Source organism: Lepidochelys olivacea (assembly GCF_965140295.1).
Source record: "Lepidochelys olivacea isolate rLepOli2 genome assembly, chromosome: 2".
Classification (NCBI taxonomy): domain Eukaryota; kingdom Metazoa; phylum Chordata; order Testudines; family Cheloniidae; genus Lepidochelys; species Lepidochelys olivacea.
Window position 1 is genome coordinate 84,365,741 of NC_140412.1, and position 26,315 is coordinate 84,392,055.

A 26,315-nucleotide genomic window follows, 5' to 3' on the forward strand; every position below is an offset into this window, starting at 1 on the left:
GTTGCTCACAGCTAGGCTTGCACATTTGCTGAACACACAATGTGACAGACAACAAACATGGAAAGCTCAATAGTATGTTAGACAGCAGGAGCTAGTGGGCTATAGGTTGGCAGAGAACAAAGAATGCTGGTATTTAACATCTCCCTCCCTTTCCATTCTTTTATACAAAATAAATTTTGTGTTTGGATGTTAAATAACCCTCCCACACCAGTCACATTAGCCCTGAACAGTGGGGTGTTCATGGTAGTCAAGTCAGTTAGGTGCAGTAGAAAGAGAGAGGCATGGGCCTGGTGCAAGGCATGAGACCTGAACCAAAGTCAGCAAAAGTTATGCTCTGAGCAACAGTCAGGCCCTGTCAAAAGCAGGTGCTTGCCTGCAAATTAGTGTCTGGTACACGAACTTGGCACCCATATTGCTAGCATTGCTAAAACACACTCTGAATATGTAAACACAGTCCAGCAGGCCAGCACAGGAACACCCCAACCTAGCACATGATAAAATGGTTTGACAAATGTGAATAGTGAAAATTTGCCTGAAACAGCAGGAGTAAAAGTACAAAGACAGGTGTTGAATAGGAATGTTTTGTCTGAAACATCAGGATAAAAGTACAAGAGGCGGTAACAAACATGTCATGAAACGTGTAAAGGTGATATGTAAGTTGTTGATCCCATACTGTTTGTTTCCATCTATAAATGTTGGGATACATCACCGTAACCCTTTGTCTGGCCTAGGGGACAGTGGAAAGTCCTGCTGCTGACTGAGCTGGTCCCTTGTCACAGGCATAAGTGTGTTAGTGTACCTGTAACCATTGAGCCGGGCTACTAAACCAAGTCTTGGGGTCTTCTTATTGGTCGATTCCGTCAGAGCTTGCTGTATGGGCTATCTGGCCAGAGCCAGTACAGCACGCAAAAAGAAAACACACATGCAGGTGAACATCTGACAACATTAGGTTTCTGAAGTGATGATGAAACACTATTTGGAAGATCCACCCAAAGCCAGCAAGGTCAGCTCTGGCCACAAACCTCGTGCTCCTTATCAACTTATCATACATGCAGTCAGCTGTTGAGGAGCCCGCAGTTGCCTGAATCCATTCTGATGTCTTCAAGGTTGGTCTCATTTTTGAGAAAGCCAAGTGATAGGTAAGTTCTCTTCCCAATTTGTGGCATTATCAGGGTGGTGAGGTTACCTTTTTTGAGGCTTGGTTCAGCAAAATCAGGACACATTTGTCCAGCTCCTATACCACTGGCACTTTCAAACTGTAGAGCAGAGAGAAGTCCCAACATGCACATGACTATTAGAAAATGAATGAGAGCGAGTCGCAGAACCTGGCACTAATTCAAATCCAGCTGAGGGCAAGGAAAAATAAAAGTTATTACCATTTAATGGATATTCAGGGCCTCATACAAAATGCACTGACACATCCACATCAGAGTTAGTGCACACTTGTTGACGGTTTCTAGTGGAAGCCCAGGAATGAAAAATAAAAAAAAACCTATTGACAGGGCAGAAGGAACACTCTCAGTTCTCCTTGTAGCTATCCTATGGATAAAGAAAAGACTGTCTTCACAGTTGTCAAGTTGGCATCTGTTGTTTGTAGCATTGCTGAAGCCATGTTTGTCCCAGAATATGAGAGAGACAAGGTGAGTGAGGTCATATCTTTTATTGGACCAACTTCTGTTGGTGAAAGAGACAAGCTTTCAAGTTACACAGATCTCTTCAGGCATCTATCCCTCTATTCACAGATGAAGTTTTTATTCAGCTCCTCCTTCGTAAATTCTGATTTTGCCCCAGGCCCCACTGTACAGTCTAAAACTGGCCCTTAATTTTTTAAAAAGAAAAATGGCATTTAGGGACAGCATGTTTTTTCTCTCATTAAAATAAGTGAGAAACTCAGAAGAAAGTGGCAGTGTTCAGCAACTGTAGAGCAGAGTGCAAATGATCTGAAATTTTTATACTATCGAGTTTATTCTCATTTAACACAATAGTATGACTGAAATTTTTTTCTGAAAAATATTATACAACAGAAATAAGTTTGTACACACAACCAGCTAAAGAAAATTTAATTCCTCACTGTTTTGTGATAAACTTAATCACTAACAATATTTTGATTCATTTCAACAAGAACTCCCAGTGTATTCTGCAGCAAAGCCCTTGCATTTTGTGGCAGGCTGGTGGAAATGCTAAGTTCTACAGCACCTTTAGATAAAATATTTAAAACAGAAATTTTATTGGGTTAAGCATGAAAATGAACAATTCCTTCACTATAACTGAGGTACTTATTTTGATATTAAATTTAGTTATTTTTAACTTTTGTCCACTTTTCCAGTTTTTAATTTGCCACAGATCACCACTTTTAGGGTTATCATCATCTTAGATGAAAGGGGAAGATTGCAGAACTCTGAATTGTTGCAGACTGTCTGCAAGTTCATGAAGACAACACTGCATTGGTTTATGTTTTGTTTACCTTTTCAAGGTCCTCTTCACAACCCATGAGAGCTAGAAACAAGAAAAAAAACCTATGGCACAATTCCATAGTTGCAAGACCCAGGAATATATAAGGCCCTTTTTATAACTATGCTAAAGTAGCTACTTATTTTCTCTAAAGAGTAGGCACATACACAATGTTTGTACTTTTGGAACTTTAATTACTCAAAAGTAATATAAAAATATTTTAAAAATACTAAAGCTTGAGAACACTGCATGATAGAAACAGTTTGAAAGTCTTCCACAACAAATGTATATGACAAAACTGATGAACAATTATTTGAGTACAATTTTTACCAGAAATATTACATAAAATGTTCCCATTTAAAATCAGTAATAAAAAATAAACATTGATTACACTACAAGAAATACTAAAAATATGGTAAACTTCGCAGTTTATAACTTGTGTAGAAAGAATCTTTTGTTTTGTAATTTTATATTAGAATTGTTTGATGTAGCTTAGAAAACATTTTAACAAGTAGTACAGTCTTAATATACAGTGGCCCTCCTCTACAGTTGAGAATTTGGGATTGGCTGTAAGTGCCCATTGAATGATAGTGGTCATAGTGACAGCTGATGTTTCTTAACTTTAGCAACAAGTTATGTCTATCACAAGAGTGGATTTATGACTTCCCAGAACAATTACACAGAAATCAGTAATAGCTGTTGACAACAGATAAGGTACAAGAGAACAAACAAATGCTTGTCTGTAGTAAGGTGATGCCCAACTAGAGGATTTTGTTTATTTTGGAATTTCTCTTATGGGAATTCACATAATGCCGGTTCCTTGTAAGAGTTGTAAGATTAGATAAGATTTGTTCTAAATGATCACTACTAAGGAGTTCTGGAGTGCTCTAGAAAATCTTCACTTTCACAATAGATTTCACAATTCAAATGTCTGAAAAAGTATATTAAAAATAGCTTAAACAGAAAAAAAAAATCAAAACTCCGTTCTCTGCAGCTTCAAAAAATTTTCCTCCAAAAAGCAGCTAGCACATGAAGTAGTTTTGAAACCTTGAAACCAAACAATTTTATCTTTTTTAAAGTAAATCAGATGCAACGAGGGAGACATTTATTTTAAACCAATTCTGCAAAAGAATTCCACAGTGCCATACTTTATAAAAATAATTACATAATTAAACTTATTACTATTACATAAAAAGCATAAATGTGAACTTTGAAATTTTTGTTAGGGTAAGTTCCATATCAATGTCTTGAGGTGAAGGACGGTTAAAAATAAAAATTTCATATACATACAGAAACTCTTTCTGGAGAAGTTCTATAATACACAACCATTTACAATGAACGAACTCATTAAGTTAGTGTTTTATTTCTTTACTATACAAATGTTATTACAAGGAATTATTCCATTCAGTCATTAAAATCCAATTAATGCCAGCAACATTTTCAGGCATTTTTACTGTAACTGTATTAATACATAAACTTGCACGATTGTGTTACCCATTTTAAAATATTCAGAAAAAATTACAATTCCATAGTGTTCTTGGTTTTTTACATAAAGCCCTTTTAAAATTTGATAATCACGCGTGTATAGAAGATAAGGGAAAATGCAAAATGATGGCACTGTTCTTACAAAGTTTCATTTAGTGGAGAGATTCAGTATGAAGAATGTAGTGTAAACATGTGAAAAACAATTTTTAGTACCAGAACTACATTGCCCACTTGCATGAAATTCATTTGTCAGATAGTGTTACACTGCTAATATGATCATCATCATGATACCAGAGAAAACCGTTTAGTTTCATAATTAAAGTATGTTAGCTTAATTTGAAAATTCCAAACTTCATGTCATCAGATGAACAGAGGACATGAAGTTATTGCTAGATATGTCAGTAGTTGAAGAAAATATCATAGATTTAGTGTGAGCTGAATGCCAGCAAAGGTTTGTCATCACTGTATTATGTCAATATTAAATATACTTTATCCGTCTAATTTTTAAGCCTTCACATTTTCTTCTCCTATTTATTCTCACTTAAATAATTCTGTGTGTAAGAGTCTTTATAGTCACGAAAAGCAAAAGTGCAATCAAATCCCTGAACTAGTGTAATTTTACATTTGTGGCACCCATCACTGTTAATACATACTAGCCACATCCCACAGTACCAAATCTGTGTTTTAATGTGTACTGTCTAAAGGTGGCCATTTACCAGCTAAGGTCTTGATCTTGCAATGAGCTTTGTTTAGGTAGTCTTCCCACACAGAGCTCATTGTAGGATTGGAGCTTAAAAGTTTAGAGAATTTTAACCTCTGATTGTACTGTATGGTTTCAAGTTCAAACTTTATCATATTTTATCAACACAACATTATAAAATATTACCTCATTTTCTTGTTATCTTCATTATTCTTAACTATGCAGAAAAAAATAAAAATGAAAAATCTCACGCTACTTTCCAGTTACATTAATACAAATATGAACACAGTGCATTATGCTCTCCAATTCCACTACTGAGGTCTAGCATTTAATCAAGTTTGTCATACACTGTTTAAATTTCTGTTTTAACCTTGTCTATCCTAATTAAGTCCATGCAAGAGGAAGCTTAAACTGAAGATTACTATCAATATCTCAGATATGGTGGTATCATCTTTAAGAAAAAGTCCATCTAATTCTGAACACAGGAAATTTTATAGACCTGGAATGGAATTGTTTGGTCCCATAAAGTTCCTTTGTTTAAAATTTTTTTTTTTTTAGGGTTTTTTCTTGCTAGTAATTGTCATGCTGACACTCACTTTACCACTGAGCAACTTCAGCAAGCTCCTTTTGGACCCTGAAATCAGTTTGGGGGGGTAGAGGGGGGTGAGATAAAGGGGCGAAATCACATCATAGGTAAGTTAGGGTATAACAGTTTAAAAGTGGTTTTGTGCAACTGTATTATGGAATTCCAGTTTGCCATTAAATGCATGCAGAGTGAAGATTTTCTTTCCTTGGATTCCTTTAAAGAAGCAAGGAACTCTTTGAAAGTCCTTTACATTTGGCAGATTTGTGCATGTTATGTAGGTTGCTGGCTTATAAATTGTCTCCAGGCTGGTACTGTGGTTCTGTAGCAGTGAAGTAGTCTTCCAAGAAAGACTGAATATATTCAAATGTTGGTCTTTCATCAGGGTCCTTCTTCCAGCACAGTTTCATTAACTCATGGAGAGACTCTGGACAGCCCTGTGGGCAAGGCATCCTATACCCACGTTCTACTTGTTCCAGAACTTCACGATTCACCATCCCTACAATAAAGAATTTTAGGTATTAATGACATTACACAAAGAACAGTTTACAAAAATCCCTCAGCTTTTTTCTGGCATCAGACCACCTGAGAGTTAAATATAACTGTACTGTCACAAGGGACTCTTAACTATAGACACAGTCTGTTGGATTAATTTTGTAAATTTTAAAATAAGTATATTTTCTGAAATATTCAGTTACACCCATGTTTCTCAAATAGTTAGTACTGGCCCATCCTCATGCTTCTCCAAATACTTTTGCGAAAGAACATTTCCTATTTACTTGGAGAAAATTCCTGCAAAGGACATCCCCACAAAAAGACCCTTACTTCTGTCTGGAGTTCTGTTCATTGGCCACTTGATCTGAACAGAATACTAAAAGAGATTCTGTATACTAAAGTTCAGTTGATAACTTGCCCAGAACAAAAGTGATATATAAACTCAAATCAACACAACAAAATATTTCATATTATTTACATTTATTGATCTAAAACCTGTGGAACCCGTCCATAAGGCAGCCATTTTCAACACATACTGTATAGATTCTGGCTGCAGACAGCATCAGGTTGCTGTAAGTCAGGGAAGCCCCAAATCTGAAATTTCAGAAGCGAGCAGGTAGAAAACAAGTTTAATATTCTCCTGTACTCAGTACTCTTAAACCTTATCAGTGGGATTTAAGATACTATGGGGTTCTAAAGCATTTTACATTTAACCATGCAATAATTAAATTGCAAGGCAAAAAACTACATAATTGTAATTAGAATAAAAATTATAAAATACATTTTACATTTCAAAAAGAGTAAGAGCAGGATTTTCCAAAACAGGAGCTTAAAGTTAGGCTCCTAACTCTATATTTATCTGCCTTAATGAATAATGAAGTTTAAAAAAAAAAAATACTCAGTACCACCCAGCTCCCACATTTTTCTGTTTTTGAAAATGTTGGCTTTTGAAGGATTCATTTATGAAAATCATCAAAATATTTCCCTAAACACAAACAGTTCAGAATTTCAGAATATACTTTGTTAGGTAAATAGCAGTCCTAGTTCAGGAAAGAGGTATTTGCTGAGATTTTCAAGAGAGCCTACAAGAGCATGGTTTTGGGTGCCTAACTCACTCTCAGGCTTCTTTGAAAATCTCAGCCATAATGGTTAAGTGATACTGCTTAAGCAATGCACTTTGCTTTCTTCTCTACAGCCATGGAGGTCCACAGCTGTCCAAATGGTGTTCTGCATAGGAGTCTGTGGTCGGCAGATTTTAGAGACCTGGGGAGTAGATGCCTGCATGCTGTGGAGCCTTACTTTTTAGGGGCTCCCTGCACTTTGTCATTATGACTGGTGGAAGGGCAGAGGCAGTCCACCAAAAAAACAGAGTTAGGGTAGGGTAGGGTTACCAGATAGCAACTGTGAAAAAACAGGACAGGGGTGGGGGGTAATAGGTGCCTATATAAGAAAAAGTCCCCAAAAAAGGGACTGTCCCTTTAAAAACAGGACATCTGGTCACTCTAGGCTAGGGGATCTTCCCCTCCATGATCCAGCTGCCACTGTTTCCTGCACCAAGTTGGTACAATAGCAGTATTTGCTACTGCAGTCTCAAGGCTGTAGCAGCAGCTGCCAGAGTGGTTCCATTGCTTGGGGGTACTATATACTGCATGTAAGTTTCACCTCCAGTCTCTATAAAACCACTAGTGTTAAATCCTGCTGCTTGGGTTTGGCCCAGATAAAAGGATTTGGTCCTAAAGAAGCGGGACTAATTATGACACTCAAGTGTGGGTTAAAATATTTTAGCTTAGGACTTGTCATCATAGTGTTTATTCGTACTGGATCACTGAAATAGTTTTTTGGAAATTAATGGTATGAGTCACAACAGCATTAAAATCCTGAGGTATCAAAATTATGCTAAAAGCGAGTGTTCTGGACTTGCCTACATTCTGAGAGAAGACTCTTAATTGCAAATCTTACCCTTCTGACACTCAAAATATTATGCCTTCTTTAGGAATACATGTTGCACTCATGTCTTTTTGGTTGGTTATAGCCTGGTAAGTATTACAAATTGGTGTGGTTCTGATGCACAGGGATGCAGAATGTGTTATGATGCAGGAACTCCTCTAGTAGGTTCTATACCCTCACATATTAGAATGTTATACTTTGCAGAGCCCATCCATAGCAGCACACAGGGAAGATTTTGAGGACGTAGCATGGCCAATGCATCCTCAATTATGCAGGTCTGCTGATCTCCTCTTCCAGCAGGTGGCAGTAGCAGCCACAGAACACTAGCCTATGGTGTAAAAATACTTTACCCTCGAAACTCATAGCACTCACCCATGTACAGGGAAGAGGATTTGGCATGTAGCAATGTAATGTAACGAGTACTATGCTTTTTACAGCACTGGCAAAAAACACAAGAACCAACAAACAAAACCCCCACAAAACCAACAAAAATCCAAACAGAGCAAAACCACAAATCAAACCCAAACATTTAAAAGTAATGAATATCAATCAACTACACTGATTAAACATCCTTAGCCCCTGAGTCAAGACAACTTTCTGTGACGGAAGAAAAATTTCCCAGTTTCTCAATTTATTTATTAATAAGGCCCAAGCTGCATGTCGTGTTCTAGAAACAGGGCTTGACATTTCTCTTTTTGCAACTTTATATAATGGAGCACTATACACCATTGCTTTCCTCCTGGAAAATAATTTTACTCCTCTAATATTCTGTTAAAGGGTAGCTTTGCTTTCTCCAATAATATTGGAAGTAGAGTATGTTAAAATGGCTAACAGTCTAATCTATTAGGAGAAAGACAAGTTTCTTCTGTTAGACTTATTTTTGGAAAGAGGACATAGAAGCCATTCATATTTCCAGTATTCATTATTCTACCTCTGATTTAGACATAGGAGAAGTAGAAAAGAAAGGAGCAGGAGGAAGATTTCAAAGAGCTTTATTTAAGATTATACTGTAAACTGGAATAAGATCCAAATGAGCAGTTTGAGAAATTAGGACTAAAAGGAGTATCTTTTTTGAGTTTCATTACCTTAACAGATTTCAGAGTAACAGCCGTGTTAGTCTGTATTCGCAAAAAGAAAAGGAGTACTTGTGGCACCTTAGAGACTAACCAATTTATTTGAGCATAAGCTTTCGTGAGCTACAGCTCACTTCATCGGATGCATACTGTGGAAAGTGTAGAAGATCTTTTTATACACACAGAGCATGAAAAAATACCTCCCCCCACCCTACTGTCCTGCTGGTAATAGCTTATCTAAAGTGATCACTCTCCTTACAATGTGTATGATAATCAAGTTGGGCCATTTCCAGCACAAATCTAGGGTTTAACAAGAACGTCTGGGAGTGGCTAACTCATTATGCAAGGTAACCTATTTCCCCTTGTTTTTTCCTACTCGCTCCCCCCCCTCAGACGTTCTTGTTAAACCCTAGATTTGTGCTGGAAATGGCCCACCTTGATTATCATACACATTGTAAGGAGAGTGATCACTTTAGATAAGCTATTACCAGCAGGAGAGTGGGGTGGGGGGAGGTATTTTTTCATGCTGTGTGTGTATAAAAAGATCTTCTACACTTTCCACAGTATTACCTTAACACCAAACTATATAAATCCCATTATGATCATCATAACATACTGGTGTTATATTTTCTAATAAAGCCTTGTTTAATGCTTTCTTACCTGGATATGGCACTCTACCCTTTGTTACCAGTTCTGTCAGCAAAATTCCAAATGACCACACATCAGATTTGATTGTAAACCGACCATATAATGCTGCCTCAGGAGCTGTCCATTTAATTGGAAATTTGGCTCCTAAGACAGTGGAGAAAAACAGACACTTTTTTCCTAGATCCAGTTCGCTCACACTGAAGTATGTATGTGTTTTTGTATATACAGTAAAAGCTGTGTTATCTGGCCCCCTACCAACTGGAAAGCTCTATAAACCGGCATTTCTAATCTTCCTAGAGAGTCTGGTTTATAGTCCAGTTGGCATGGGGCCGGCAAACTCCCTACCTGGCTCCATGTGGCTCCCCGGAAGCAACGATGTTTCTCTGCTGCTCCTAGGCAGAGGCGTGGCAGGCGACTCTGTGCACTGCTGCTGCCCCTGCCACGCCTCCACCTAGGAGCAGAGGGACACATCGCCACTTGCGGGGGAGCTGCAGAGGTGAACACCCTCCGGATCCGGCACCCTACACCCCCTCCTTCACCCCAAGCCCCTACCCTGACCCTCCTCCAGCACCCAAACTCCCTCCCAGAGCCCGCCCCCTGTCCTGCACTCCAATCCCCAGCCCCGTACCACCTTCTGCATCCAAACTCCCTCCCCCTCTTAGTCAAACAGCATTTTTCACTTATCAGCGCTCCGCATTCCTCCAACATGCCGGTTTAAAAAAACCACAAAACTTTTACTGTATATAATTTGAAATAAATATTGGACTACCAAGAATTTAAATTTTGCTTTGCTAGTTCAATTAGTTGGATGGCTTAATATCATTTAGTATAAAGGGATTTTTCAGACTGGAAAACATTACAGCAATTAAGATTTTCAAAAGTGACTTGTGATTTTGGTGCCCGGCTTGAGTAACTTATTTTCAGCAAGTGCTGAGCACTCTCCCACTGAAATTCAGGCCTATACAATGTGCCTCAGAGGATGGGAACCCAAAATCACTAGTAATTTTTGATAACTTAAGCCATTATCACCAAATAATTTTCAAAGTTTACTTGTTAGTGAAAGCTGCAGCAATTAAAGTAGTGGGAGTTGGGACCAAACATATATGCCTTCAAGGGTATGATTATTTTATATATATATATATATATATATATATATATGCATAAACTTGTACATAGATTTATTTATACAGTAAATAAATCTGTCTTACCTTGTCTGGCAGTGTACTCATTGTCTTCTATTAACCTTGCTAAACCGAAATCTGCAATTTTACACACAAGATTGTCTCCTACAAGAATATTAGCTGCCCGAAGGTCTCTGTGGATGTAGTTCATTCTTTCAATGTACGCCATGCCATCAGCAATCTGAAAAAGAAAGGTTTTATTTAAAAGCTATTTTTGGTGACCAGACTCATTTCTCCAAAAACAAACATGTAACAAGCCAGTCTTTTTGGTGCCAGTTCTGCTATATAGCTGCATAAAATACGTCATCACAGCTGGCCATTATAGCTTGCTGATCATTAATAAAGTGTATTTTACTCCAGGACATCTAATAAAGAGATATTTCTTGTAGCAAATTATAAAACTTCAACAGAAGCTGTACAGCAGGAGCGGGCAAAGTTTTTGGCCTCAGAGCTACATCGGGTTTCCAAAATCGTATGGAGTGCTGGTTAGGGGAGGCTGTGCCTCCCCAAACAGCCAGGTGTGGCCCGGGCTCCGACCCCATCCAACCCCCCTTGCTTCTCACCCCCTAACGACCCCCCCCAGGACCACTGCCCCATCCAACCCCCCCTGTTCCCTGTCCCCTGATGCCCACCCCCAGGACCCCTGCCCCATCCATCCCTCCCTCCCTGTCCCCTGATTGTTCCCCCGCCGCCCTTTCCAATCCCTCCTCATTCCTGACTGCCCCCCTCCCAGGACCCCGTCCCATCCAACCACCCCTTCTCCCTGCCCCCTGACCACCCCTGGAACCCCTGCCCCTGACTTCCCCATACAACCCCCCCTCTCCTTCCTGACTGCCCCTCCTGGGACCCCATTCAACCCCCGTTCTCCGCCCCCTGGACCCCATTCAACCCCCGTTCTCCGCCCCCTGACCACCCCGACTCCTATCTACAACCCTGCTCCCTGACAACCCCCTCGATCTTCCCTGCCCTCTATCCACCCCGCCCCCCTTACCGTGCTGCCTTGAGCATCAGTGGCTGGCGGCGCTACAGCCGTGCTGCCTGGCTGGAGCCAGCCACGACCCTGCGCAGCACAGAGCACTGGGTCAGGCAGGGCTCTGCAGCTGCGCTGCCCTGGGAGCTCACAACCCCGCCGCCCAGAGCATTGCGCCGGCACTGCAGTGAGCTCTGGCTGCAGGGGAGGGGCCGGGGACTAGCCTCCCAGGCCAGGAGCTCAAGCCTTGGGCAGGAGGGTTCCACGGGCCGAATGTGGCCCGCGGGCTGTAGTTTGCGTACCTCTGTTGTAAAGAGTAAAAGCATATAGAACATTCAGCTGTGATGTTCGTTGGTATATCTGTTTCACATTTTTAACATGTTTTCTATGTGGAAAATACTCATTTGTTGACTTATACAAAGTACCTGAGCAGCCATGTCAACTAACTGTGGAAGTTTTAAGCATTTCCCTTCTCCTTCTTTAAGGAAGTCTAGTAAGCTACCTGTAAAAAGAAGATAAACATAAATTAGGAAAACACAGACGCAATCATTCAGTCTAGCTGAAAGCCTCTAAGAAGGAGTTTTTCAAAGACACAGATGGGATTTAGGTACTCAACTCCCATTGACTTTCAAAGTCCCAGTGCCTTTGAAAATCTCCCCCTAAATATTTCCTTCTCCAAAATGTAATACTGGGTTTGCACAATCTAATAGTGTTCCTTTAACTGAACACATGGGAAAATTACTAACAGCAAGTTTCATCCAATTCTGCATGCTCCTCTGTTTAAAATACAAGAATTGGTCATAAGAATGTCTCTCCTCCTTCCATATCTCGGTTACTTCACCACACTCCAGAAACAAGTGCTCACAAGGTCAATATGAAGAAAGCAGACATTAGGAATAAAATGCTGCTATGTTACCTACTGGTACAATGCCTTGGATGCTCATGGGAATCCTTAAAAGGTTTAGCCTAAACTTTAATTAATCTATACAAAATCTTGTCATTAATAGCAAAAAGAAAAGGAGGACTTGTGGCACCTTAGAGACTAACAAATTTATTTGAGCATAAGCTTTCGTGAGCTACAGCTCACATTATCGGATGCATTGATGTAGCTCACGAAAGCTCATGCTCAAATAAATTGGTTAGTCTCTAAGGTACCACAGGTCCTCCTTTTCTTTTTGTGGATACAGACTAACACGGCTGCTATTCTGAAACTTGACATTAGTAGAACGTTATGGTTGCATGAGGAAGCACTTACAAGCCAGAAACTGCCCAAGATAACTTTGCACATGCCACCTTAACAGCGCTCTTTATTCACGTGCTTCATAGTCGATCTGTAACACGGGGATCATAATATTGACCTCCTTTGTAAAACACTGAGCTCTACTGATGAAAATTTATTTGTAAGAACTAGGTATTATTTCTCAAATAATACATTATATAACCTTAAATACATATGCAGAATCTTGCAATCCTGTATGCCACTGTATATAGCAAGTCGTCTATGCAAGTAATTTATTGAGAACACAATATTTAAATATAAATGAGGTATTTCATAAAAAACGTACATCAAAAGAATGTTAAGATTGCAAAACCAAGCACTCTAAAGTTTAGAAACGTGACTTAACTCAGCGACCGTATGCACATGCATTACAATACAGTCTTTAATTACATGATCCCAGTATTTTTTCTACTGGGCCATCCATCTCTTCCCAGTTCTCATCCCTCTGTCGTTGAACAAGCCAGGCTAAATGAGAGACAGCAGGGGGAGCACTGAGAGCAAAGAAAGTGTTTCATTGCCCTCAGATCTGGTAACTGGTGCCAGAGTGGCCACCAGCAGCAAGGAGAAACAACTGCAGGAAAAGGCTTGCTCAGCCCCTGCAGCACTGGGATGGCGCAAGATCAGTCTGGTAGGCACACAGAAACTGTCAGGATGGAACATGTTTAGTACAGACAGAATCTTTGAAGAATAATGCTGCCAGTCAATAGCAAACATGTTATTGGGCATGTGCAAACTGAAAAGATCAGAAATGTATAATTTGGCTAAATTTGGGTGGATTTTCCCACAGGGACAGCAAGAGATACATTGCTGACACGAGCTTGACACCTTTGCCAAACTTCAGGTCCCCGACTCTAAATCATGGATACAGGACAGCTTTTCAACAAAATGGTTGTAATTAACATGGACAAAAATAACATTTTCCTATAATCTCATTCAAGGAAACAACAAAACCATTTTGCTGAAACGTAATATATATATTATATATTTTTTTTTCCCCAGCCAGAGGTAGACACTCTCAATGGAAAATTTCTGCTGGAATTGTTGAAGTTTGCCAAAGTAATGAGGAACTGAAAATAGGGTAGAATAATGGAAAGCATCAGGCAACCTTAACTATATAGATGTCTCTATCAGAACTATATATTCAACAGTATAAAAGTGAAATGTGCTGGCATATATAAAGGGATTAAAATTACGACATTAATTCTTTCAATGACTATATCACTATCATCAGTGCTTCATTAATACATCTGACCATAAATGCACTATTAAATTAAATATTTAGCACCTGCAAACTGGAGCACCGTCATTTTTAGTTACATAGTACCCTTTGCTTTCATCAACTTAATTTAAAAGCATATATGTATATGTACAGGAAACATTACATTTGGTACCAAAGTGAAAATTTATCCAACCAGCGTACCAACAGTATTGTCTATGGTCTGGAAGCAGCTGGATTAAATGAAACAGACATTAGAAGGCTGGAAGCAGTAGAGATGAGAGATCTTCAAAAGATGGCAGGAGTAAAGTGGAATGATTTTAAGACAAATGAAGAAGTTAGGAGACTAGAATGTAAAAATCAGAATATGGGATTGGCTACAATCAAAAAGATTATGATGGTGGGGACACTGCAGAAAACAAACATATGATAGGATGCCAGAAAAATAATATAAACACAACCAAGGTCAGACCTAGAGGCTGAAAAGTAACCAGATGGCAGGGACACGACATCATACACAGGGACACGACCAGGCTAGGCTTAACGGAGGAAGAAGGCATAGACAGGAATGAATGGCAATGCTGTACTACTCCCTGTGCCTGCAAAGGTGCTCCAGGATTAGAAGAAGATAGGAAACACTCTATCTGCCACTGAAATGCAATAGCTCCTTACGTGAAATATCATGGCTATTTGTAAACGTAAATAATATTTCAAATGAGGACAGTAAAAGTAATAGGGCACACACATCCTATATTGACTATGTTAAATAATACCCTTTGCACTAGCTAAATGGACTGCTACTGGACAACTGGAAGCTAATAAATTCTTAGGTCAGGAAGCATCCTTACATCATTGATGCTCCTTGTCAGCTACCTACACCATTTAACAAAAACAGAGACATTTTATATAATGTATAATGCTTTGTTTGCAGCCTCTTTCACAGTGAAGAAGAAATAAATTATTTACTGCATAACTAAATACATTCAGGTGTGTTTAGAGTATAAATTTTTTTTTTTTAATTTTTGGATGTGAATTAAGTTTCCCTAAAATACATTAAGGAAGTTATTCTGCCACTCAACCTCAATTATATATTAGGGAAATTGTAACGTTACACAGTTGCAGTTTTTGCTTTGAACGTATCAAAAGCAGCAATGTTGTTTGTTGTACTTTCTTTTTGATTCCAAAATCCATCTCCCCTCCTCTAAGATACATATTTTAATAGTCTTTCCTCAACTACATATCACATTTATACAAAGAACACTAAAACATTAGTACTGCTTGAAAGGAGTTGCAGTGATTTAATAACTGACCATAATTTGTACTCCTTAAAAGGCAGCAATCTTAAATCTTGGTCTCTGATATAGAAGCTTGCCCACCTGTAAGCATACTATAGGTATTCAAGAAAATGTTCTCTTTAGTATGAAAATATGTTAAAATTCTAGAAACTGGAGTAATTTAAGAAAGTCACACCTTCCAAAATGGTAAAGACAAAAATGGAATGAAAAATGTTAAAAATAAACAAGTCATAGACTTTTCAGAGCAATCTCATCATTGTAACTGCCACAAGCTTAAATACATATGATATATTTATAATCGCTTGCTACAATTTTCTGTTTAAAGGAACAGCGATGGGCCAAACCAAGATCTCTGTGGTTGATGTTCTGCACTAAATTCATGAGACACGAGATTTCCATACCCTGTTTCTTGGGGAAGGAGTATTGTGGAGGAGCAAAGACCTTACTCCAACTTCTAGTAATCTGCCTGACCAGGAACAACACTGTTGGGCTCTGTCGTGCTTCCATGCAGCTCTCTTTTCCTTGAAGAAGGCTGTTTTAATGCTGGGGTCTCTGAGGCTAGCTAAATTAACCCTGAGAGGTAGCACTGGCAATTCTCTTGGGGTGGGGTGGGAAAAGCAGTGCAAATAATGAAAAATAATGACAAAAAACCCAAACAAAACACACCAAAACCCAACCCCAACAACCTGATTTGATTAAAATGCCACAACCTTCTTGTTTCAATGGCTTTGTGCTACTGGGGGTAAATATTAACAAAACAGTTTATGCACTAGTATAAAATTGATTCCCTCCCCCCTCCACTGGCTTTTTACATTTTCAGAAAAATAATGAACAATTTGTCTAAGATTAAAATGGAAACTAGAGTTTTACATTTGTAATATCGAAAACTGCACAGTTGATTTTTGAAATACTTTAGTAAGCCTACTTTGTTTTGGCAATGTTCCAATTCAAGTTTTAATTTTTGCTTTGTACCATCCCATCTCAAGTAAGTAAATAAATACATAAATGGCTTATTCTAAACAGTGAAACCTGATTTTACAAGGCTGTTTTAAGATCTGCCATCAGAGAGACTGCTTCATTTCATTCATTTCCATTTTGTTTTTATTTTTAAAGTTTGAAATCTTCAGTTCCTCTCCACCCTATCTGGCCTGATCCAAAACTTTAAAAATATTTCATATGCTATATGCGCTTTAATATAATTTGTAAATTTTAGAATTTCAGTTTCTGACTTCAATCTGATTTCTATCCTCCTAACATTGCCACAACTCTCTCCAAGATAAGCACAAGAGATCAAATTCTTCAAAAATTAAAGTACTTGATTTGGGACCTGTTCTTTTTAAAGATTGTTTAATGCTGGAAGTAAACATTTAAAGCCTATTACACACATCCTGAACCCTTAAACTTCTCTCTTTTTGGGGCGAAGGGTAGCTTGGGGAAAAAAGATGACGAAAGAGCACAGCAAACAATTTTAGTTTACTGTTTAGTTTGCAGAACTATTGCAAGTAGATCAAACTTTTGCCCTACTAGCCTCAACAGTGCTTCTTTTAATTTCAAAAAGTTTTATTGATTCAATGGGATAATTACAAAGACTTCTGCCACTAACAGGCATCTCTGCCACGTAGATCCTAGCAACTAAAAATCTGGATCTTTTGTAAAACTCATCTGGTTTAGTTCAGTAAAGAAACAGGTTATAGCAGATTTGAACAAATCATGATAGCACAAAATTAAGAAAAAAACATCAGATCCAACAAAGATGATTTCAGAACCTATCATATGTTAAAATCTAATCACAAATTCACATGCTGGGCTAGGTTTACACGTATCAGTATTCAACATGAATCAAAATATACCTTTTTTGGTTACTGGGACTTTTATTAACTTTTAAATTTAGTGCCTTCCAGTTAATATCACATACCTTTTGTCATAAATTCAGTGACTATGAAGATTGGCTCCTCAGAAACAACAGCATATAGTGGAACAAGTTTATCATGTCGTAATTTCTTCATGATCTGAGCCTCCTGCAGGAAAGCTTCTGGCATCATTGTACCAGGTTTTAGTGTTTTGATTGCTACTTTTGTGGTTCCATTCCACGTTCCTAAAGAAAAAAGTACATTTTACTGCCTCAGCTATGCTTCTAAAAGGTTTTCAACTGAAACTGCTTTTGTTCTTTTTGTTTCATTTTTTTTTTAAGGGGATAAAGCAGTAAGAACTATACTGAAAATTAGCTTTGAATTTTACTATATATAAATATACAGAAGTACCAAATACATGTAATGAGGGCATAATTTAATTATGGAGATCTAGTAAATTACAAAACAAAATTCTTTGTGTAGTCATGTGAACAACTGAGATGGAATTATTAAAGCTCAGTTTTCAAATGAGCTTTATTCTGATTCCCCTCATGCTTGTTGGGGTCGTCTCCTCCATTTATTACTTCTTGTTGCCACCTTTTCTCCTCCTAGCATACCCGTGATTGCCATTACCTCCTCACTCTTCCTTTATGGTGGCTGGACTGCTTCATACCTGCTAATCCCAGAGTCCTTGCTACTGGCTAAAGCTCATAATTCATGGTGTGAATTCATATCCAAAAATTACAGGAAATTTTGCATTGAAAGCACTTTCCTTGACACATATCACTGCTATTAGTAATTTTGCCTTCAATTCTTCATCAGATTATCTTTCCAGACTATGATATTTTAGGTAAAAATAAATAATTGCAACAGGATAGGTGCAAATATCATACTCTTACCCATCCATACTTCCCCAAAGCATCCTTGGCCCAGCTTAACTTCTAGCCGCAAAGACTCTCTAGGAATTTCCCAGGCATCTTTTGATAGTCCCTGGGTCTGGGGTTTCACAGTTGGACACACAGTTGTTAGTTTATGACACAGGCCATCAGCATGCTCTGGATAATTGGAAAATGAAATCATTTAAGTTAAATAATATGCGAAAGACTATGATAAAAGAAAATAAAATACAAAGAGTGTCTAACAAAGTTATCTGTTGCATTTTTTTTGCCATTGCTAAAAAGAGCTTTATTAATAACAACAACAACAAAAAAAAATAAATCAACACACTTTCCAAAAATATCACCAGCCACATAGGGTATGTCTACATTGCAATTTTACGCCCAGGGTTGGTGGGACTTGAATCAGCTGAGCCATGTTAGAGAACTCTGGGCTTCAGCATCCACACTGATTCTTAATCCGTTAAAAGAAAAGGAGGACTTGTGGCACCTTAGAGACTAACCAGTTTATTTGAGCATAAGCTTTCATGAGCTACGGCTCATCCGATGAAGTGAGCTGTAGCTCACGAAAGCTTATGCTCAAATAAATTTGTTAGTCTCTAAGGTGTCAGAAGTCCTCCTTTCCTTTTTGTGAATATACACTAACACGGCTGCTACTGTGAAACCTGTCATTAATCCGTTAAGACTCTTCGCTGCAGCGTGCAAACCCAAATCAAACTGGCCATACCCCAGAGTCCCTAGCACCCTCACAAAACGTGGCTGCTCTAGCACTGTGGGAAAACTTTATTGCCCACCCTGCATGTTCCAGGAAGTTTGAACAGCCCAACACCACAGGCTACTGAGCAGACTGTCTATGCACTCCCAGCTACCAAAGCCAGCAACATGGAGGTGGCACCTTTTGAAGAACTTCTCTGGCTTGCACTTTCACTCCTGTGTCAGGAAACAGGTAGAGCATCCATGAGGCTCTAGTGGACATTTTGGGTGTTTTCGGAACCACCAAAGGCACCTGACAGGGCTTAGGATAGAGCAGGTGGAGGTCTACCCAGGCATTGTGGACTTGCGCTGGCTGATGCTGCTCAGTACACTCGGTATAGCCACTGATGCCCCCTATACAAACCGACGCTTCTTGTGCAGAGCCATAAGCACAGACAGGTGGGATCACATCATCATGCAGACCTGGGATGACCAGCTGTGGGTCCCAAACTTTCTCATGAAGAAGGCTACATTTCTGGAGTTCATAAGGAGCTTGTCCTGACCCTCCAGCGTAAAGACAGGTCTGTTGCCAACCAGTTTGGTGTCGGAAAGTCGATTGTGGTTGAAGTGGTAGTGGAAGTTTCTGAGGCATTCAGACGTGTGGTTTACCCCATGTGGGCATAAAAGATAATCCTGAGGTAACTGCTGACTTTGAGAGAATGGGGTTTCCAAAGTGCACCAGAACCACTGAAGGGACTTATAGTTTGCCCTCCTCAAAAAACAGGAGTACATAAACCGCAAAGGGTTCTACTCCTTTGTTATGCATGCCCTCATGGACCACAGAAGATGATTTATGGAATGTCAACAAGAGTTGCATTGGGAAGATCATGATGCCTGGGTTTTTCGCCCATCAAGAGTCTGTATTTATGGACAGGCTGGGACACTCTTCCCATCAAATGACATGATCATAAATTGACTTATTGTCCCTACCATTATTCTGGGGAATCCTGCCATGTCCCCCCACCCTCTTTTGCTTTGACTTATGAAACAATACTCTGATTTCAGAGGCGCTGGCAAAAGACGGTCAGCAGGTGTACAACAGTTGTGGAATGTTCATTTGAAAATCCTGTGGAGATGTCTGTCTACCGACCCATTTGGATGTCAGGGTCATCAGTATTGTCCAAATTATTGTGATGTGCTCTTCACAATCTTTGTGAAACCAGAGGTGAGCCATTTTCCCCTAAATGGACTATGACAGTAAGAGGCCACTGAATTGGCACTCAGCCAGAAAGTGCACCTACCACAGCTGGAGCTTGATGCACCCAGGCTACAGAATTTGGGGATGGTTTGTGCTCTCACATTATGAACTTACATGACACAATGGAAGAGGGGGAACAGTACCTTTCTGAATGTGCTTGTGGATGGGTGGGGATGCGGGTCATTGATTCTGAGGGATTTCAGTGCTTGGGGAGTGGTGGGGGTTTGATTGCCATGCAGTGTATTTATGAATGAGGTGACCATTTATGAAATGGGGGCCAGGGGCTGATTCACAGTATGGACTGATGCAAGGAAGTGGTTGAAATATAGATTTATGTAGATAATCACATTGAGGAATGGTGTTTGCTCCGATCATGTGTTTAACTTTATTATTTTAAAAACACATTGTATGATGTGATGCAGTGATAGCAACACACTTTCTTGATTAAATAAAAGCTTTATTTATAAACATGTATTAGAAAAGTACAACATTTGCCCATTGCCAGGCAGCCAACTGCCATTACCAAGCCAAACATCAATAACAGAACCTTTAAGAAAAAGCAAAACACAGAGTGCATGAACAACTGCAAATAGTGAAACCATCTACAAGACAGAAGCCCCTTACTGTTGCATGTTCCCTGCCCCCCCATTCTCCTTTCCTTGTTTGTCGTGCACTTGGCAGTAGGGGTGGAGGCATCCATATGGGAGGGGGTCCAATATGGAGGACCGCATGGGGTAAAATAACCCTGCCTAGCCACTGTTCATGGGGCTCAACTGCATGGGGCACCCAGCCATAGAGTTTTCCAAGCTGTTTCTAGACTGCATCACAGGGGGACTGAGGCTGTGGCATTGGTGATGCAGCAGGAGCCACTACTCGTGACCATTAGTGATATCAGCTGCTCAAACAATTATTTCTGCTGAGGTCTGTCCTCCATCCTTATCTGCCATTCCTGTTCCAGGAACTGCGAGGCAAGCGCCTGCTCTCTCACTGAAACCCTGCCCTCAAGCTATACAGCCAGCCATTTCCTCTCACCGTGTCTCTCCTCTAGCCATAAGTTCCTCTCTGTTTATAGTACTGGACCTGCTTGTTGGCCCTGTCCAGAACTTCGACAACAAATTCATCACGGAAATGCTTCCTCTTGGAATGGTCCATGACGACACTGACCCGGGCGTCTGCTGCACTGTGGGTGAGCTGTGGAGGTACCAGAGCCAGCAGAGGTCAAGGGGCCTGGAATAGGACAAGACACAGAGGGCTATTGTCTCAATAGCTCACTGCAGGAGCACAGAAATTGTGGAAATTCAAAGGACAAAACTTTACTTTTCCAAACTGAACTTTAATATATTGTAAGAGGAATGCTTCAGACCACAGAAGTTCCCTGGACACTGCCTGGTTAATCTCAGCTAAAGAAGTGCAGAGGCAATGATAAGTTAAAAATTCAAAGCTGTTTTTGTTTTCTAAAAATTGCAGAACTACTTGGGTTGGGGGGGGCGTGTGTGCCATCAACAGCCATGCTACAAAAGCTTTTTCTATTATTTCAGGACTTCCACATTTTGGAAGATAACAGTTGCTGTGGTGCCCAATTGGCAAAGGAGATTTTATTTCAAGCTACTGTTGGGACACCTGCAGTGTATGCACCTAAGTATTCAAATGTGTGGTGACTGAACAGCTCATCTATGAATGAAGTGGACTGGTCAGCTACTAGGGTGGCCGTGGAAAATATGCCCTTCCCCAAAATGCGACTGCCTATCTGGAGTTCCCGCTTCAGGAAAAGTTTGCAGCTATCAGCATCTGGGATTGGGTCAGAATTCATAAAGGGGACTCAACAGGATGATGTATTAGCTTTCATATGGCTTAGCCTGTATGGAAATACACAGAACTCCACAGCCAGTCTCCTTGTCTCTCCCCCCACCCCCATTTCTGGACAAAATTTCAAACCCCACTTGAATTTGGAGCAAATGAATTTTTTCACCTATGGACTGCATGGACCTATGGACCTTTAATTGAAATGGACTAGATTTGTAAATGGAACACATTCACTCCCTTTCACCCCGGCCCCATCCACCCATCCAGATCACTGTTTTCAGGCGACTCGTTACACTGTTGAGCGGTTACAGAGCCACATACTTATAGGCCTGGCAATGTAAGGTTACTTTTAAGAAATAGAAATGCCCTTGTAAAAATTCACTTTCAAGATGTTTTTATTGTTTGCATGCCATTTTGAACTCCACATAGTGGAAGGTAGGAAAGGGTGCAGCCAAGCCACTGGTGACATAAAATCTGCCATTAGCGGATATACACTATTAGCTGGGTCCTTTAATAACTATTGCACTGGTTCATAGGATGGAAATACCTCCTATCCCTATAGTAATACAACATTAAAATGGAGCCAGAAACTTACCAGGCCCAGGGGCAGCTTCTGTCCCTTCCGTGTCGGCTGCAGGCTCCGCAGTGGGCTGTGCCTCGGCGGGGGGACACGGGGGGTGGGGGGGGAGAGAAGAAATCAAACTGCTCCTTTGAGTATGGCCCCAGGATGTGTTGCTGCTTCTCCTACTGCAAAACCTCCTCTGGGACAGTTTCAGTAAGAGACACTTCACTGTCCTCACTCGGCACCTGCTGCTGGCTCCTATCAGTCCTAATGTTGGATTCTGGGGCTAGAAGGGCGCCATTCTGGCTGACTACATCATGATGCGCTCCATGTTCAGTGCAGTGCCCAGCATCCAGTCAAACTCCATATAAAACAGGCATGATGTTGGCAAGTTGTCCAAGGTACAGTTCTGGTTCCTGTTTTCATGTACTCAGTCTTGAGCCACTTAACCTGCTCTGGTTAATTTGCAATGCTGCCAGCTTCTTTGTTATTTGCTGGTATCTGTAGTCATTCCTGGTACCCTTACTAAAATCCACTCTTTTGCTCGCCTCGCTCTAGAGATGCACCAAAATCTGGCTGTACACCCATGACCATGAAGCAGTGCACTTTGCAAAAGACTTGTTCTGATCTGTCTCCACTGCGAACACAGAAGGCTCTCTGATGGTATGTCTGCAGCTCAGTGTTCAGAAGACAACAGACAGGTTAAACGCTGACTCATGGAGCTGCTGCACTACACCAAGGGGGGTTGCCTCCATTTCCCTGGAGTCAACAGGAGATTTTTGGGATAGAAAGGACAATGGAAGTTGTTCCATGGGATACTTTTGTCAGACTCCCAGGGTCCCGAGGTGATGTGTGTGTGTACACCCACGCGCTGTGTCTACATTGCAAAGTAATAGGGCTAACCTTTGGTCCCTGCTTGATTCCTAGGTCCGAGCCTGAGAGATGAGTGTGTAGACAAAAGGGGAGTTTGGGCTCAAGCCTGAGTGAGCCCATTGCAATGTAAACATACCCACGTACCATTTATTCAAATTTCTTTTCTTGTAAAAACCATTAAACTAGTATTGGACTGTAGGGACTTGAGCCTACCTGTATAGTGTTTAACCAACTTCTGTAGAGACTCAAATTGTGCTCTGGTTGTGATATAGTATCCACCACTGTCAAGTTTTCTGATTTTGTAGTGTTTCACATTATCGCCTCTGACCTCATCCCAGTCACGTATAGAAAGGGAATAAGCACCTAGAAAAAACAGTTAAAATGTTGTTTCTTACCAAAAAAAAAAAAAAAAAAAAGTGTACACATATGAAACAATTAACTCTTTTGCTATAGAGAGGAAGTAAGCTTAAAAAAAATACCTTTAGTGGTTTCACTCTCTCGTACTAAGAAAATACCACGTTGGTTCCCAGGATTTAAAAGTAATCTCTCTGCATCTTTCCTGCCCATCTTACCAAAATACCATCTAGAAGAAGTTAAAGAAAATATTTGATAAGATTAGTGAAGATACTGTGGTAATAATCTGCATAAAATAGCACTATAAATTCTGCTTGTATAAGTTTCATTTAATTTTTTTTCAAATCTTAGGGGCCTTTCATAGGCCCTTACACCTAAATAGGCAGCAAGGTCTTGAGATACAGATGCAATGCTGCTTCATCATCATTACTCACATGGTGATTTATAACAGAAGGCCAAACACTAAAGCGTTTCTGCTCATAATGCAAACTCCCAAACACTGATATTCATCTAAATATAGTTCTCATAAATCTATACCACTACTAACTGTTGGACTACTGATAAGGAACAGCAGGGATTAAAGTATCTGACTTCACCCTGAACAGCAAAATCTCTGGACTGAGCTTCCATTCACTGGAAAGAAATTCTGACTTCTAAATTAACAGGCACTGTGCTAGCATATTTTACAGGTTATATTTTTCTATTCATTTCATTGAATCATAGAAATACAGGGGCTGAAAGGGACCTTGAGAAATCATCAAGTCCAGCCCCCTGCACTGAGGCAGGACCAAGTAAACCTACACCATCCCTGACAGGTGTTTGTCCCACCTATTCTTAAAAACCTCCAGTGATGAAGGTTTCACAGTGTCCCTTGGGTGCCTATTCCAGATCTTATCGACCTTATAGTTTGAAAGTTTTTTCTAATATCTAACTTAAAACTCTCTTGCTTCAGATTAAGTTCATTACTTTTTGTCCTGTTTTCAGTGGACAGGGAGAACAACTGGTCAGGTTTCCTAAAGCTTAATCATTTTTGGTGCTCTCCACTGGATTCTCTCCAGTTTATTCACATTTTTCCTGAAGTGTGGCACTCAGAACTGGACACAGTACTTCAGCTGAGGCCTCACCAGTGCGGAGTAGAGAGGGATGGATAATTACCGTATATACTCGTTCATAAGCCAAATATTTTTGGTAAAAAAGTGATGCATCGAAGAGCAGAGGTCGGCTTATAAATGGGTCTACACCAAAATTTGATTTTAAACTCTATGAAATCATTGAATTGAATATCTAATACATTGTTGTTTTGTTTACCTGGAGCGTCTGCAGGCATGGAGCACATCAGTTCCTTGTGGCCGCGCACTTCCCGCAGCTCCCATTGGCTGGGAATGGCGAACCGTGGCCACAAGGAACTGAGGGGCTACATGCCTAGACGCTCCAGGTAAACAAAACGTCCCGACCTGCCAGCGGCTTACCCTGATGGGCTGGGAGCCAAAAAGTTAGCCAACCCCTGAAATATAGGGTCGACTTATGAAAGGGTCATACAGTTTTTACTATTTTTACCTATCCATTTTGGGGGGTAGGCTTATAAATGAACGGGCTAATGAACGAGTATATATGGTAACTCCTGTGTCTTACATGACAGTCCTGTTAATACACCTCAGAATAATATTAGCTTTTTTCACAAATGTATCACATTGTTGACTCATTCAATTTGTGATCAACTATAATGCATTATATCCTTATCAGCATTACTACCTCCCTAGCCACTTATTCCCCTTTTTGTAGTTGTGCATTTGATTTTGCCGTCTAAGTGAAATACTTTGCACTTGTCTTTATTGAAGCTCATCTTGTTGCTTTCCGACCAACTCCAATTTGTCAAGGTCATTTTGAATTCTAATCCTATCCTCCAAAATGCTTGCAACCCCTCCCGGCTTGGCGTGATCCGCAAATTTTAGAAGTATGTTCTCCACAAGTCACTAATGAAAATATGAATAAGCACTGGACCCAGGACTGACCCCTGCAGGACCCCACTAGATACACCCTCCCAGTTTGACAGTGAACCATTGATAATTACTCTTTTCATACGGTCTTTCAACCAGCTCTGTACCTACCTTATAGTAATTTCATCTAGACCACATCACTAGTTTGCTTATTAGAAATGTAATGTGGAACCGTGACAAAAACCTTATTAAAATCAAGACATAGCACATCTAGTGCTTCCCCCTATCCACTAGGTCAGTAACCCGTGTAAGAAGGAAATTAAGTTGGTTTGGCATGATTCATTCTTGACAAATCCATGGCTGGCTCTTCCTTACAACCCTATTATCCTACAGGTGCTCACAAATTGATTAAATAATTTGTCCCATAATTTGTATATATTAATATAGAAAAAGAAGCCTCCCTCTGTAAGCTGTAGGTTCCTCTGATGTGTTAACAGAACATAACAAAACCCAGGATCAAACCTAACACCTTCCTCTGACCTTCCTCAGAGACTGGGCAAGGAGGTCAGAGTGGTGTTAGCACTGGGCAAGGAGGTCAGAGTTAAGGCTCCTTTACACTGCCAGAGTGGTGTAAAGGAGCCTTATTGTGAAGGACATTTTTACACCTGTTTTATACTCCTGGGGGAATTCACTATGAACAATGGAAACAATTCACTAAGCAGGCAGGCTGCTACATTCTACTCTGCCTGAGGGGACAGAGCCTTCC

The 26,315-nt window shown here is 40.1% G+C and overlaps 1 protein-coding gene across 1 annotated transcript in view; it reads right to left on the reverse strand.

The window, feature by feature from the left end:
- Positions 1-3,684: 3,684 nt before the first annotated feature.
- YES1 (YES proto-oncogene 1, Src family tyrosine kinase) overlaps positions 3,685-26,315 on the reverse strand; it is a 68,392-nt gene continuing 45,761 nt past the window's right edge. The window contains exons 5-12 of the mRNA XM_084620692.1: positions 23,738-23,841; positions 23,472-23,621; positions 18,073-18,228; positions 17,239-17,418; positions 11,959-12,035; positions 10,591-10,744; positions 9,395-9,526; positions 3,685-5,718 (exon numbers count right to left, since the gene is read on the reverse strand). Coding sequence (XP_084476818.1) covers positions 5,510-5,718; positions 9,395-9,526; positions 10,591-10,744; positions 11,959-12,035; positions 17,239-17,418; positions 18,073-18,228; positions 23,472-23,621; positions 23,738-23,841 — 1,162 coding nt within the window. The 3' untranslated portion in view covers positions 3,685-5,509. The remainder of the gene's footprint in view (positions 5,719-9,394; positions 9,527-10,590; positions 10,745-11,958; positions 12,036-17,238; positions 17,419-18,072; positions 18,229-23,471; positions 23,622-23,737; positions 23,842-26,315) is intronic.